Source organism: Lissotriton vulgaris, chromosome 4_1 (genome assembly GCF_964263255.1).
Source record: "Lissotriton vulgaris chromosome 4_1, aLisVul1.2, whole genome shotgun sequence".
In the NCBI taxonomy this organism is placed as follows: domain Eukaryota; kingdom Metazoa; phylum Chordata; class Amphibia; order Caudata; family Salamandridae; genus Lissotriton; species Lissotriton vulgaris.
Genome location: NC_141691.1, coordinates 1,907,854,505 through 1,907,871,281, shown reverse-complemented (window position 1 = coordinate 1,907,871,281; position 16,777 = coordinate 1,907,854,505). Strand labels below are relative to the sequence as shown.

The 16,777-nt window shown below is 43.0% G+C and overlaps 1 protein-coding gene across 2 annotated transcripts in view; it reads right to left on the bottom strand.

The window, feature by feature from the left end:
- Positions 1–11,484: 11,484 nt before the first annotated feature.
- Positions 11,485–16,777, bottom strand: part of CCN4 (cellular communication network factor 4) — a 163,570-nt gene continuing 158,277 nt past the window's right edge. For both annotated transcript variants that reach the window (XM_086966246.1, XM_086966245.1), the window contains exons 4-5: positions 14,063–14,256; positions 11,485–12,223 (exon numbers count right to left, since the gene is read on the bottom strand). In XM_086966246.1, coding sequence (XP_086822372.1) covers positions 11,924–12,223; positions 14,063–14,256 — 494 coding nt within the window. In that variant the 3' untranslated portion in view covers positions 11,485–11,923. The remainder of the gene's footprint in view (positions 12,224–14,062; positions 14,257–16,777) is intronic.

Genomic DNA, 16,777 nt, shown 5'->3' with positions numbered 1-16,777 from the left:
ATTAAAAGTTCTTTTCCTTGCCTTTCCTACACTGGAACGGACGTGCGGGTGCAGTGTTACATGCTCTTCAAAGTTACACTTAGTTCATCCACTGACCGTCTACTCTCTCTAGATCATGGGTACTCACAAACTTTCTCTCAGGGGCTACATTTACAGTGTAGTTTGGGGCCGAGGGCCGCACTGGTGGGGGCGGAGTCAGAGGGGGCGGGGCTAAAGCAAAACGATAACTTGTGACCATGAGGTTGCACACAGGTCCCTGCAGCAGATGCCCTCATCCACTGAGCCACCAGACCCAGCATTTACATACATCTCTCTCCCTCCTGCTCTCCCTCCTGCCCTCCCTCTCCATCTCTCTCTCCCTCCTGCCCTCCCTCTCCCTCACCCTCTGTCATCTCACTGTGTGTGTGTCTATCTGTGTCAGCCTTCAGCCCGGGTTGAGACCGCTTCCTCAACGCGCACACACAGACAACAACACCAAAGTACTTAACAGGTCATTAAAAGACCAATAACATATTATTGAGGCTTTGTTTGTTGTAGCGCCCCTGCTTCTCCACCCTGACAATCACTGCTTGCCCGGCCCCACAGAGCAGAGGCTTTGTTCTATTTCACCTCTTTGTGGCCTTGCATCTCCACTCTGCTCTGTGGGGGCCGGGGGAGCAGTGATTGTCAGAGTGGAGATGCAGGGGCGCTAACAGGTGAAATACAAAAAAGCCTCTGCTCTGTGGGGGCCGGGGGAGCAGTGATTGTCTGCAAGGTCTGCGCACCGCCAAGGAAGGCTTGCCGGGCCACCACCGGCCCGCGGGCCGTACTATGAGTACCCCTGCTCTAGATACACATATGCTATCTAAGAGTCAGATAGTAGCATGATCCAGGTATATGGACACATACAGTTTCTGTGTCACCCACCCAGGCTGTTGTCCTTCCACCCATCATTGCTTCATCATTCACCCAGCCATGCATCTCATATTCTTGCCTTCCCAGCTAGTCTTCAATCTCAATAAGTAAGGAATATATAAGAGCTTACCTCTGGCCGCCACCACCACCGTCTCAATTCTCACAGCCGCCGCCTCCTCCCCTGAAGAATCGCCCTCCGCCTCCGTGTCGAGCACCACCACCTCCACACTGGCCCCGCCACCAGATGTTCCACCTACAAAGTACATTTAAGAATGTTAGAATAAAGCACTCACTAGTCTTTGGTCTAGGAATGAAGACATGTGAAAACAATGTAATTTGTGACTGTCTACGTTAAAGTTAAAAAAAATGTCCCTTTTTCCAGGGAAGGTTGTCTTGCTGCACTTTTTGGCACAACTGATGAAGGCTGTTTTTTTAACACGCACCATTTTTCTCCACACAGACAGAAGATGGACTTCTAACAACAAGATCAAGTTGAAACCAGGTGAGAGCTCGGCTCGACCACAAGAAATGTCTTCAATTAATCGTCAGCACTAACCACTTTTCCATTATCAGTTAAACGTTTAGTTTTATTATGACTTCATTTTAATAAATGTGTTTACTTTTAATAAAGCTTTTAAACTTAAATACAATCTGTGTTTTTTGGTCCAGACTAGAGTGACTGAGCGAAAGGTTTTGCAATTTTTGCAAGCATGAGTCCAGATAGAACACTTCAAAAGACATTATGGACAATCCCAGAGGACTGCACTAAGTTGATAGAGCTATTGCTGACTAGAATCATGGGAGTTTCGCCAACCGTGCAATCTTAGTTAGCTACACAGACAGACTAATAAGAATAATCTAGTAATACCACAGGGAGTCATAGTAGAGGCAGGATAAGAATTTAGATACAGTCTACAAGAAGAGCAAAGACAATTTTGAAAAAAGTCAAATGAGGAACGCTAGGAAAAATAGGTACTAGTCTAAAATGAAAACTTACTGGGGCCAGCAGAGGAGCCCTCGCCTGCCCGATCCTGGCCCTGTTGAACAGCATCCGCCGCCTGCTGCTCCTGTGTCCTCCTCTCGCCCCTGGGGGGAGCTGACGTACAACATGAAAGAAAGAACAGAAAACATGGATGATTGTTGCTTGTCAATGTCAACCAAATCAAACATTTCAAAAGAACAATAACAAAATATTTCCGCGAAATTATATTGATTAGGGTTAGTTTTCATTTATTTGCGGACCTGTGACTTCGAAAGTCACGTAACTCACTAAACAAAGTACTGAAACGTTCACCTAGGACTGGCAGGCAGCAGTCCGCAGGCAAGACGCAAAGTGACAGACAAACTCCATTGTGATTTCAGTCAGATCAGTGACAACACTAACAGTTGCCTGCTACATTACCAGTCATTTAAATAGTCAAACTATCAATCCACCGCCACTATTTTTCTTATTGTCAGGGGTACAAAGGAAGGGGCAGATTTAAGCCCCTTGCGGCTCTTTTGCGCCGTTCTTGCGTGACTTTTGTGACGCAGCAGCTAAACAAAAAAGGGCGCCATGGTGCGGCATATAATATTATAACAACGTGACGCATTCCTGCGCTGGAACACATCCTAAAAGTGGCTGAGGGAAATCTACAAAATTTCAATCAGTCACCTTTAGGACAATGATGCGTCACACAAACCCTGCACCTGCTTGAAGCAGACGTACGGCTTGACCCAGCATTGGGGAGATAGGGTACCCCAGAGCATTGCTGGAGCTGCGCCATCGTTGCGACGCAACTCCAGCAGTAAAGCTTTGGTGACGTTTTGGGCCCATGGTGCGCCGCATTGCAAATACGGCGCACCATGTTTGGTGGTGGTAGTGGGCCGCACAATTAATGGCGCATCCCTGCTACTTTGCAGGGATGCGACGGTAATTGCAATTCTTAGGGGCATACTTACTTACGCGCCAGATCAAATGCGTCACGCAAAACTACCCTTGCGACACGGCAGATGCGCCTCATTTACAATGCGGCACGCCCTGGCGCAAGGGTAGGCACTTGCGTGACGCATCTCGTCACGTAAGAGCGGCGCATCGCTGGAGTCACGTCGCCAACGCAATGCAACTCCAGTAATGCTCAGGGCCACCCAATACTTAACATGCTGTGTCAGTCCTTTCGCCTGCTTCGAGCAGACATAAGGAATTGAATTGACGTAGCAGCGTCGCAGAAGTGCCTGCGTTAAATCTTGTAGATTTCACGCAGGCAATTTTGCGAGGCGCACAGCCGCCGGACCGCCCACCCTGCGTACTAGGAACGCACCCATTGTGGTGCAGGCCCATGGCTTTATAACGTGACGCATCTCCCTACATGCGTCATGCTGTAAATGACTCGCGGGGATGCGGCACGTTTACGCCGCTGTTGCATCACGCAAGGCAACATAAACGTGGCGCAAGGGGCTTGTAAATGTAATCTGCCCCCTAGTGTCTAGCATTACGCAGTTCTGTAAAGTACACTCATACATAATAGTTACTCAGGCCAATGAGACCACGAAATAGAAAACAAATAAGCATAGTAGCAACGCCACTGAGAAGGAGAGCAGTGCACCTGAAATGCACAGAAGATTTTGAAATATAATTTAACTACAATGTAATAGTCATCAGCGGCATTATTGGCTTGCTCCATGTAAAAAACAAATATTTGCAATACAACAACACAGAGCAGGAGAAAACATCATAGTAGTGAGTGATTAAATGGCTACTACTACTCACCAAGCCCGGGGATCTCCAAGCCGAGCTGGTCCAGCAGGTCGCGCTCGTGGTCCAGGAGGTCCGTCCAGCGATGGGTGACCTGGCTGTAGGTGCGCTGGACCCCGTAGAGGTGGGATATGGCCCAGCACACCTTCTCCCACCGCTTCCGGCGCTCCCGCATGTTGTAGCCGCCGGCCGCGATCCTGCCGCCTCCCGCGATGGTCCTGGGCAGGCGGCGCTGGACGAAGTAGACCAGCGCGCCCACTTCCTCCGGGCTGAATATCTCCCGTCGCGTCACCTGCTCCCCCCTCAATCTCCCGCATGCTGTCCTGGCACTGGGTCCGGCACTACTCCCCGCCGCCGCTGCGGCCCTCAAGTGCCTGGGCAGCTTCACGGCGCCTGGCTTGACCATGGTCTGGGCAGGTAAGGTAGGAAGAAGTAGAAAATTAAGAAAGAATAGGATAGGGAAGAAGAAAAGAAAAGAGTTTAAAAAAGTAGTTTAAAAGTAAAGAAAAATAGCAGAAAAGACAAAAATATACAGCTAGGAAAAGAGAGGGATAGATAAGAAGCAAAATCGTAAAAAAAAAACTGAAAACAAGCAAAGGATGGCAAAGATACCAAGAGGATTAAACACCATGCCCAGACACAGGAAATGAATGAAAAACAAGACGGCCGGCGCCCGTTCACGAGCGCGAAAGTAAGTTCGCGCGAGATTTTCCTCGCGATCTCGTGCGAACCTCTAGATTTCCCGCGCGATCTCGTGCGAACCTCTACTCGCAATGCGCTTACTGCGCGAGATTATACATAGCGGGCGGAAACGGAAATACGTCACACAAACAAAATGGCCGCGCCCGTACTCGACCTTGGGGTAAATTCGCGTGTTGCCCTGCAAGCGGCTCGCGAATACTGCAAAAAAACTCGCGAAACAACAAGCCGCAAAAAAATAAAATGCTCATTCGCACGAATTGGCGGCTTCCGCGGTCGGTTTCGCACGACGCCGCGCCCCGCGAATAGCGCGAAAAAACCGAAAAACGATTTCAGCAAAAGCAAAAGCAATGAGCAGGTGCAAAAGGTCAACCTCATGATTTGTAACGATTCTCTGTAGTGCTTTCTGAGGGGGCCCTCCAGAATTCGGTTGCCTGCTTGCAACTATTGTGTGACCCTGCTCTGACCTTAACTGTATGCCACAAAGGTCCTGATTTACAGCTAAAGGAGCAGACAAGCAGGTGCCAGGCTGGAACTTGAAATTCTTTCAGTGACACATTAATTAGCCCCTAATTCATTATTGTCAGTTGGGGCAGGGCAGGTGTTGTTAATAAACTAACCCCAAATTAATTCATGTCAGTTCAAGCAGGGCAGGTGGGCTTGCTTTCCCCCCCCATCTTCTACAGTGATGATGAACCAGAGGGTGGCATTGATGTAACAGAGGGTGGCATGGGTCAAAGAGAGGGTGCCAGTGGTGAAACAGAGGGTGCTGGGAGGCTGTGATGATGAACCAGACGTAGAAACAACATAGTCGCGACCGTTGCGAGCCGACAAGTAAGTTCGCAATTGCGAACTAGTACCAAATCCTCGCGAACTGGTAGAAACACTTGCGAACACAAAAAAAAAAACATCCGCAAATTCGCGAGAATTCGCGGATTTTGCGGATTGCGAATTCGCAAATCCGCAAAATTCGCGAACGCGAGATTCGCAAAATTCGCCCATGCTTAGTGGAAATGCGGGTGATACTAATGTGAAAGAACATTTGAAATATGATGATGGGACATTGCAATCTGACGGACATGGAGGGGATGTGGGTTGGGGGGCGTGGGGACACTTCTTGATGGTGACATGCCTGTTATGTATCTTCTATGTGGAAAAAACAATAATTTTTTTTATTTTTTTTAAAAAAAGAATGCTCATGAAGGCCATCTTGGTGCAACTTTGACGAAAAAAAGAGTACGTTTGTCATTCTGGTGGCCTTCCATGGATAGCCTTGTAGATGATCATGTTAAATGCTGTGTAATTTGCTCAAGATGCGACAAAGCTGTTAAGTTGCGTACTCCTCCACTTACCACCATAGAAATGCCTACGGCTCCATGGGTAAAGTTGGGGTTAGATAATATAGGTCCTTTCCATGCTCTTGATTCATCTTCCAGATTTGGTTAGGTTCTCATGGATTATTATTCTAAGTGGCCTGAGATCAAGTTTGTAAAAGAGGTAACTACTATGACAGTGATAGAGTTTCTTAATGATGTTTTCTTGATGGAGGGATATCCAGACTTTTTAGTAACAGACAATGGCACACAATTTGTCAGTTTTGGAACATTTTCTTCAAAATTGTTGTATCAAACATCTTAAGAGTTCATTTTATCACCCCCAAACTAACGGCTTAGTTGAACGCATGAATAGGGTGTTAGGTGAATGTATCCAATGGGCTCTTTCCAACAAGTTTCTTATTGCTAATTCCGTGAGGAGTATGTTGTGGTTTTACCGCACTACACATCACTCAACAACAGGTGTTTCACCCTTTGAGTTGTTGCGTGGACGAAGGGCTGCTACCATCTCTTGTCCTGCATGGATGAGCAAATGGGTTAAAGGTACCAAATGGTCTGATGAAAGTGTTAGGAATCAAGTTTAATCTCTCCGGAACAAACCAAAATCCTACTTTGATGTGAAAATGAGTGTTAAAGATGTTTATTTAAAATCAGGTGATTATGTTTGTGTTAAAAAACCTGTCCATGTACAATAAGGTTATTCTAAGGTTAGCTCTCCAATCAAAGTATTGGATGTGAGAGGAAGTTCTGTCAAGCTCAGCAATGGACAGTGGTGGAATAAGTCTCTTTTAACAAAGAGAACTATTCATTCTTCTCTGTTGAATGACAACACCACTATGTAAAAACCTCTAAGTCTTGTGTACATAATACTTCCAACTCAGATTGTACGGGGAATACTACCCTGAGGCACTGTGTACGAGTTAAGGAAATTCCTTTTAGATATAGGAAGTAATATTTATTCTTTTTCTTATTTCTTTCTTTCTACTACAGTGGTACTACAGTGTTATCTCTTCTTATCTTTTTCTCTTTCTTCTTTTTCCTTCTTTTACTGCTTCTTCTGTTTATATTTTGTCACTGTTTAGTTTCTTCCTTTTTGTTTTTATATTAAGGGAAGACCCATGTAGTGTCTTAGGCTTGTTTCAGAATGTTTGTATATGAAAACACTATTGTTCTAGTGTTCTGTGCGAGTGGTTCTACAGTGGTCACTTGACAGTCCTACGCAGAAACTGTAGCCGCTCTGCTCTGATGGTCCAGCTAATTGACTAATAAACATACCAACTGACCTTCTTGACGGCGTGTCCTCGCTTCATTACAACAGTGTGCTATATAGTTTCATCCATAAAAATGTGTGTCTTTGCAAACTTAGTGGCCATTTCAATGGAAAAGTACTGTCTGTAAATGACAATGAGATACCACATAATGATTTAGTCCTGAAATGGTCCAAGTTTGTTGTTCAAAAAAGTGGGACATGTTTTTAAAAGGTTTGGTAACCATTGCTCAAGGGCAGTGTTCCCAAACTGTGGGTTGCCACCCACTGATGGTTCTCCAGCTGAGATTTAGTGTGTTGCAAAAGCCTCTAAGCAATAAAAAAGATGCCTTTAATTTCTGTATTTATCTTTTCACATAGGCTTCACTCAAAGATAGAGGTCAAACATCAGATTATGTCTTCTGACAAATTGCTGCTTATTTTGTAACAAGGGGATTGGTGTTTACAAACTCCTTTCACTTTGCAGTCCCAGAAAGAAAAGTAAAGTGGATTATGTGAAAGGAAAGGCTCTAGAATGTCATTTTGTTGTAACACACAACGAAATGTAAATGCCTGTAAATGAACTGTACACATTCAACTGTTAGGAACACTAAAATGAAGTACATTGTTTTGTATTCCTGAAGTGTGATAGAAACAAAGATTTTAATAGAATCAAAACATTTTACTTGGTGAAGCATAAATAAATTATAATTATTCATTGAACCCACATTTTCACACATCATTTGTGTCCAATTATTTTTATCAGTAAAACTGTCTGTGCAAATTTAGTGGCCATTTCAATGGAAAATGTATTGTATGTAAATGACAGTGAACTACCTCACCATACTTTAGTTACATTAAAATATTGCTTGCCTCATCTCCATTAAAGCTAGGTGAGTCGCAAACGTTTGCCGTAGTGAAAATTATGTTATGGTTTAAAAAAGTTTTTGAAGCACTGATTTAGGCATTCCTTGTTCTGTAGTTGTGGAGAGAGCTTCATCCGTCTGTGCGGATTGGACAAAAGATTTTAGAATTTTGCCATGTGCCTCTGTTGTATTGAAAAGCAAGTCAAGGCATGAATTTCTCAACTCAAACTATAAGTAGATGGGTTCGCCTATTGACCTCAAAGGCCTACAAGTTTCAAAAGGAGTTCCCTCCATCTAACATTCGAGAGTGGTCCAGAAGGACAATTTCAGCTACTTCGGCTGATGGAGGTGGGGCATCTCTGCAAGAAATATGTCAGGCCACAACATGGTCTTCACATTAGACCTTCCTAAAGCATTATAAACTAGATCTTGCTGATCGCGATGATTGTGATTTTGGTTTGACAGTATTGAAATTGGCAAGGAAGAGATTGCTGACCAAATACATCAGAGTATTGGCATCACTTGGTTGTCGGTGCATATATTAGAGATTGGTTTTTCCTCATTTAGTTACAACTGAAACAAGGAGGGCAAGACGAGAGGGTAATGATCCAATTACTTACCAGTAATCTTTGTTATTCGCTATAGCACTGATATTGGTAAGCACATGCAAACATTGAACTTAATTACTCTAAAAAAGGTACATTTCCTTAAAGAGCTCAGAACAGGTGCTTTCTGTGGTTTTTGAGCTTCTTTGAGAGATGTTTGTCTTAAATTCCTTCTGAGATCACCACCTTCTCAGCCCAAGCCTGGTGTTATTGATGCCACTAAATAAGTGTTTATAAGTGACATTTTGTACTTTTACACTTAATATTTGCACCTATATTTTTGGGTAAAGCCAAAGGGATGTGCAGTCATTGACAAAGTGGGTGTTCGAGTAAACATTACATTTCATGTCATTTTTTCACATCTTGGTCTTCAAACCTGTTCATTAAGAGCCATCTTTGAAACGTGTTTATCCCAAGGCCTTAAACCGGTGCAGCTGTGTCTGTGATTACTGAATGTTTTGGATGACAAAGCGGAACATAAGTATATGTTTGACATTACACGAGATACCACCGGATATTACTTTTCGGAAATGTGCAGACCAAAACCTACTTCCTGTCTCTCTACTCAACATCCGCCCAGAATTAGGTTCATTCTAGATCACAACAACAAATGAGGAGGGTGCAAATCGTGATTTTTTGGGGGGGGGGGCAATTAAATCATGCACATACATTTAAAATGCTTCGCGGAGGATTTATAAACGTTCAATACAATACAAAGAGTTCATTTGCAAACCGTGTACATAAGGAAACGAAGTCAAGTTCATTTTGCACTCCTTGTACGGTGCAAAGTCTCAGTGCAGAAGAAGCAGTACGAGGAGATTATAAACATTCAGGTGATGGAAGCATACAATAAAAAAGGTGCAAATTGGCATTATATCAAAAAATGCATTTCTCTGTGCTGTCAAACACAAAACCACACAAAATGGGCTACCTAAGGGAGAATTGTCTTGTCATCAGCCAATGGAAATAAGTTACACATGAGTAGCAGGTAATGGGTTACTGTGATTAGTAGGGAAAAATGCATTGAAGAGTAATGTCCTACCTAAGGCCTTATTCACAGAGCATTTTCTGTTGCAAGTGTCCTTTCACTCCAGGGCTAGGTGTGACGTCTCGCCAGGAATAAGGAGAACTTACTCCTTTAAGGCAAGGTTTTGTGATTAATAACTATTTTTCTGTAAGAGAACAAATATTATTCATAGAAATATGTAAAATAATCTCAGAGGAGCTTTGACTAAGATAGAACTGCTCACGGGAGAAGCTTTTTGAATCAGACCCCCCACGATTAGCCCAGAATACAAATCTCAGTGTATATATGTTGTCCATTTTTTAAATGTGGAATAACATTAATTGTCACCCGAGTCTATGAAGCGTAAGATCTCTGGTAATATTATTCTTGGATTAGGTGTTGAGTATTTCCAATAAATTGAAATCCTTCAACAATTCACATATTCGCTGGCGACACACTAAGACGCGGACAGTGCTGTGCTGCATAGAGTTGTCCAGTTAGTGCAAAATGCAGACATTCGTGGTCAATGAAGGGACGGATATGTTTAAGGTGTAAGGTTGCTAGCATACTTCTGACATCAAACCTCTTCAGCAGGATGGATAGCATAATCCTGACCCAGAATTTGAAAATGAGTGAATGTTGATGTTGACTCCTTTGGAAGCAGTGGCAATAAATATATTGGAGCAGCATTGATTCAGAGCTCTAGCCGTGCTCTGGGTATGGTCACCCTATGGAATACGATTGACCCATGTGTTCTGCTTACTAATTTGCACCAACCACGAGTAGGAACAAGTGGATAAATGTAGGGGCGGGGTTGTGCAACAGTGCTTTGTAGTTTGTTAGTAAGTAAGTAGCCTATCTCCACATCCACCAATTTAATTGGGCAAAATTGCAAATGGTGAAAAGTGCATTATGCACATTCGCAAATGGCTGTCAATGAATCCCTGATATTTGTGCAACTTGGCAAATGCAGTTTGCACTAATACAACATTTTATGACGTGAGTACATTCTAAAGGTGCAAGCCAAGATCTCCAATCTTATATGTGATATACATTTTTGTTTGACCACAATTTGGAAATGAACTTGGTTCCCTTTTTTTAAATATTCCTATTAATTTAGTATGACATCTTTCATTAAATGGTTGCGCCATTCAAAGTGTTACAAATGCAAATATCCTGAAATCTATCACGGGGTAGTAAATGAAATCTGAATGGCTCATGTTCAACAAACTACATCAGCAGGAGTCTGCTCACTCAAAGCAGAAAGAATACAGGTAATAATTATAATATTTTGGGGCAGATGTATCAAGATACCATTTTGCATTTCTCAAATAGCGATTGTTAAGGAATCGCTATTTGAGAAGTGCAAAATGGTATGTATGTAGAATTTCGCTATTTATTAGCGAATCCTTAGAATTCCTTAATTGCGATTAGCAAATTGCTAATCGCAATTAAGGAATAATTTCCCATTCATTTCTATGGTCCAGGAGGCCCATAGGAATGAATGTAAAATTATACTCAATTTGCGATTAGCAATTAGCTAATCGCAAATTGAGAATAATTTCAAGGGTGCAAGGGTGTCTTAAGGACACCCTGCTGCACCCCTGAATTTGATATGTGTACGCATATGGCGCACATACATGCCCTAAGGGCATGTATGAGCGTCATATGGCACCTTTAGAATTTAAATAAAGTGCTTCTTGAAAAGAATTCGCAAGTTACCACCAACTACAAGTTGATGGTAATTTGCGAATTCTTAGTCAAAAATCGCAACACTGAAATGCTTGATACATTTCAAATCTTAAATCGCTATTTGCTATTTCTTAAAAGCCTCGCAATATTAAGGAATCGCTAAATTAGCGATTCCTTAATATTGCGAGGCTTTTTGCATGATACATTCCAAAACCCGTTTTTTTTGTCGCAAACGCTGCTATTTTCCGAATCGCAGCGTTTGCGACAAAAAAAACGGATGATACATCTGCCCCTTTGTTTTTTATGCACTTATAAGATTCAAAAACATAGCTTCTGCTCCAACGTGCATGTAATATATTAACTCCATATAATAACATTTCAGGAAAATGACGCAGAAGATGTAATCACTTAACTTGCACTTGATGTCTTTATACTAGTTTTCAATGCTACTGATGTCGGCGAGGGTTTCACTCACACTATAAGTTATTTCAATAAATAGTAATTTACAAAAAATGTACATTGAATGAAGCACATTATCGTGTAATTGTCATGCATCAAGTCTCACAGAACAATACATGCTGAGGTGTGATTCAAAGATATGACGCTGCTTTGATGAGCAAGACGCTCGGTGTAAGAAGCTGTGCTGGATGGTGAGATCTTCCGTCACCTTCTCATCCAAGTTTGCTTTTGAGATCATATGACAAAAAAAGTTGTTTCTTGTTTCACAAACTTTGGAAGTAAAATATGTCACTCGATTTCAGATGCTTGTCAACTACAAATGATGGATTCTGGAGTCCGAGATGGGGTAACTTGGGTCATTTAGGTATCACATCTCGGCTTCAGTACATCAGTTCGCGATTTCAGAGTAATCGTGGAAGTGCGCAAGGTCAGAAAAGATGTCGTTGGGTTTCTTGCAGCTGAGATTGCAGAAGCACGCATTGATCCACATCACATTCCAAGTGAAGGAGGTTCCATCAGGACACTCGAACTTGACTTCGATAGTCTTTGACTTGTAGGGAGTGCAGCACCTCTCATCCACGCAGACGCCGCAGTACTTGGGGCGGTATGGGTTTTTACTCACACAGCCTGATATGGTGAAGTTCATTGGGTTATCACCTCGGTACACCGCCAAGCATTTCTTCCCAGGCTAAAATGTATGGGGAAAAATAAATAAGGAAGTTTATTACATTTTGCTCCAATCTTCCAACACAAGTATTATTTCAAAGCAAAACAATATACTGTATGGTTAGAAGTAACATCTCGACTCTTTTTGTTTGCCAAAGTGTCCCTTTATTTTTCTCAGTATGTTTACATTCTCAAGACATGTGGAGAACCTATTCTCTCATCACTGTGTGCCTATCAGAGCACTAGACTCCTTTTATATCCACAGCCAACTTTCTCAAGGCCAGGTGCAAGACTTCCAATATAAGTCAACCGTGCTGTGGGCATCTGAGATAAATAGTTCATACTGATCCAAGCTGGTCACAGTAGGGTGGAGGAAGGCAGCTTGAACTTTCACCATCTTAAGAACTAGTATGAGGTTCTAATTGCTGCCTCAGCGCCTCTTGCCCCTGCACATGAGACTGTCTATACCATTGCATGGCTGTAACATGTCTAAGATAACATAACGGGCCAAGAAGATCCCTCCGTGGAAGAATGTCAAGGCAGAATCCCCTGTATGAACCCTAGTGTTTCCTCATATTTGAGGCATCTAACAATATGAACAGCCAAATTCCAGCAACAAAGTCATCAGGTTCGTTACACATCTAACCATCAACCAAATAGAAAAAGAAGCACTGCAGATACCGTGCTTACATCGAACAGACCACACACCACCTTTAATCCCTATCCAGGCAGTACTATCTGTGGATCTTTAAGAAACAGCATCAGCAATGCACACTGCCCCTAAACCCTCTACCAAAATCAAGACATGATTGAGTTAGAGAACTATCATGTTCTCTGTGTGACAGAAACTAGGTCTTGAGACAGCGCAATTGACCTGATCGAGGTGTTCACACCACAAACCATAAAAATAAAAACTAGCCATAATGGGCAGGCTGCACAGATCCACCCAGAAGTTGCACTAAAAGTGTGCACTTGAGTTACGCTTTTGTTAAGCATATAGTCAGTCAGTCAGTCAAAAGCATTGTTTATTTAGACCTCAGTCTTTAAACTGCAATACCCAACAATGTAAACATTAAAACAGGGATAAATACGTATTCAGTAACAAACAATAAGAAACAACATATTCATCAATACATTCTTATTCCTGGATATGCTTTTTGATGACCAAATTCAATCTGGGGCTCACAAAGTAGATACAAAACGTACCTACTCATTAAAATTCTACCCGTATGGCACAGGGAAAGAAACATTTAATTAAGCATATAGACATTCGCGGTTTCATAGGTCTTAATTTAGACTTCTTTACAGTCTTATTTATTGTATCAGCAACCTACATATGCTGGGTATTGCACTTGACTTGGAGTTTGGTACTTGGATATCTTAAATTGATACCAACAGTTGTACGATGTTTATCAGCTCTGGCTTTCCTGATGGCCAACAGACAAATTGTCAAGAACTGGGGTAGAAAAACATTTCTAAATAAAGGCGATTGGTTTATTGTCTTGGCCCAATGTAAAGATAGGAGAGAGACATTTGCCACTCTTCAACTTCCCATGTCATGACCCAGAGACTTTTGGGACCCAGGACGGCTCTACCTGGCCACACCGAGAGAGCAGGAGAATGTGCAAATGGCTGTTATTTCATCATAGACTGTATGGTTTCCCCTGTTCGTTTGTTCATTCATTCATTTATTCATTTATACATTCACTTTGACCAGAACTGGCTCAGAATACACCGGTCCAAATGGATAAAAAGATTCATGTAAAGGGTTCATGTTTGGTTATGTCAATATTTTCACTAATTTGTCATTTAAAGTAGTGATGTACAGTGCATCGTTCTTTCATTTCAGCTAATATCTTACCCTAATGTGCTTTGTGATGTCCACCTCACATGGCCGCATGTTGCATAATCGACGTTCGCGCCTGAGCTCACATTGGTCGTTGGCATTTGAGATCCTTGTTGATATCCCCATCCCACAGGTTTTTGAGCAGGGACTCCAGGAAGTAGTTTGAATGATGCAGTTCTTGTGCCAATATTCATTGTCTTCTACATATGCTATAGTAAATATATAAAGTAATTTTCAAGGAAGGCATAATCTGTAATTATTTTTTCAAAACTATATGGTACATTAAGGTACAATATTTATTAATCTTCGTTTCCGGTACCACAAGGATTTTATCACTATTGCATTCTAAGAGTCTATGATTTTAAATCTGGCTGTCACTAGGCTACAATCTTTAGCCATAGTGCTCTAGTAATGCACAGACAGTTATTTACCGTATGAACAATCTTACTCAATCACTCACTCACTTACCCAGAGGAAGATGCGAATTGACAGACCCCACTACAGTGATAAAATCCTGAGCATAACATTCAAAGTACCGCATAAAAAAACAGATATTCAGTCATCTTGCACTGAGCGTCATAGATGTGACATTTTAATCAATCAATCAGCATTTGCATAACACAGCACTGTCATCCCTAGCAGTGCTTAATTTGTAAAATATTAAGTCCAGGTGCTCAAATTTTGGGGGGGTGGCCACACCCATTTCTCCCCAGCGTCACCCACCTCCTGCACTGGCTCCGCCCACTTACTATTTTGACTCCACCCACATCCTCAACTGGCAATGCTGAAAGCCAGGTGTAATATCTCATCTGAAATCCAGCAAGGGAGACTTCTTCAAGTAAGTTTCTGATAGGCGGTTCCCGCCACCCCCCAAAAAAATTTGAAAAAAAAGGAAAGCAAAAGGACATTTAAAGCACAATTTTGGAATAAATTAGCTAAAATAACTAATGCAACTTCTGCAACATAACAGTGGTTAGGGTTGACTTAACCAATAACAACTTAATTCTACCGAAACAAACCCTTTTTAGTAAAATTAGGATAGTCAAAGACAGGGAAAAAGCATAACTTTCTAACCTGTACCATGCTGTTTGCATATAGTGCTATGGAGGGTGTTGTTTGGAGGTGGAGAGGTAAGTCATTCCAGGTCTTGGTGGCAATGTAGGAGAAGGAGCAACCCGGGTGTAGCTGTGATGGATGTGCGGGGGGTGGGTGTGTACGGGCAAGTGAGGAGAAGTGCAGGTGTCTTGTGGGCAGATGGAATTTCAGTCAACTTTCGAAGTAGGACAGCCCTTTGTAGGCATGCATGAGAATCTTGAACTGACACCGTACCTGGATGTGGAACCAGTGAAGGTTGCTGAGGGGTTGATGTGGGTCAGTTTGGGGAGGTCCTGAATGAATCTGGCTGCCGCGTTCTTTATGGTCTGGAGTTTTCTGAGGAGCTGAATGGAGATGTCGGCATAGAGATTTTGCAATAGTCGAAGGGGCTGGTGACAAGGGCCTGAGTGATGGTCTTTCTGGTGGTGACTGGAATCCATCTGAAGATTCCTTGTAGCATGTGAAGGGTGTGGAAGCAAGAGGAGGCTACTGCGGTGACTTGTCGTTTCATGGTCATTTAGTTGTACAGGATGATGCCATGGTTACGTGGATGGTCTGTCGGTGTGGGTGTTGGTCCGAGTTCTGCTGGCCACCAGCTGTGGTCCGAGATGGAAGCATTCTTCCCGAAGATCAGTACTTCTGTCTCATCGGAGTTGAGTTTGACTCAGCTGTCTCTCATCCAGTTGTCTGCATTGGTCATGGTGTAGTAGAAGTTGGATTTGGCATTGCACGGGTCTTTGTGAGTGAGAGGATTAGTTGAGTTTTGTCTGCTTTGGAGATTATGTTGTGGTTGTGGCATCTGACAACATCTGCAATGGGAGTCATGTAGGTGCTGAACAGGGTGGGGCTGAGGGATAACCTTGGAGTACACCGCAAATAATGTCCTTGGGAGAAGAGGTGAAGGGGGGCAGTCGGATGCTCTGTGTGAGTCCCGTAAGGAAAGAGGTGATCCACTTGAAGGCGCTTTGCTGTATGCCAATGTTGTAGAATCTGTTGATGATGGGACAGAGTTGAACACAGCAGAGAGGTCGAGGAGGATCAGGACCACAGTTTCTCGGCAGGCAAGGAGAGTTCTGATATTGTATGTGGCAGCCATCAGTGCAGTCTCAGTGCTGTGGTTGGTGCGGAATCCTGATTGTGAGGTGTAAAATAGGTGGTTTTGATCCAGGTGTTCAGTGAGTTGTTGGTTGATGGCTTTCTTGAGTACTTTGGCAGGGTGGGGGAGCAGGGAAATTGGTCGATAATTTTTGAGATCGCTGGGGTCAGCTAAAACTTTCTTTGGGAAGGGCTTACCCTATGCATGTTTCCATCTGTTCGGGAAGATTGCTGTGGAGATGGGGGTGTTGAGGATGCTGGTGAGTTCAGTGCTCATTGGGTTGGTTTAGAGATTGAAGATTTGGTGGGGGCAGGGGTCGGTGCTTGCCCCGGATTAGATGGAGGACATGAGGTGATCATTCAGCTGATATGCACTGGTTGGCTGATGTTGTTGAGAGAGGCAATTTGGGGGGCGAAATTGTTGTAGATGGTTGGGATTTTGCAGTGGAAGTAGTCCGAGAGGGTGTGCAGAGATCTTGGGAGGGGTGCAAGGTGTTCTCTGTGACACATTGCAAATGTGAGCAGTGGTCTTTATGAAAA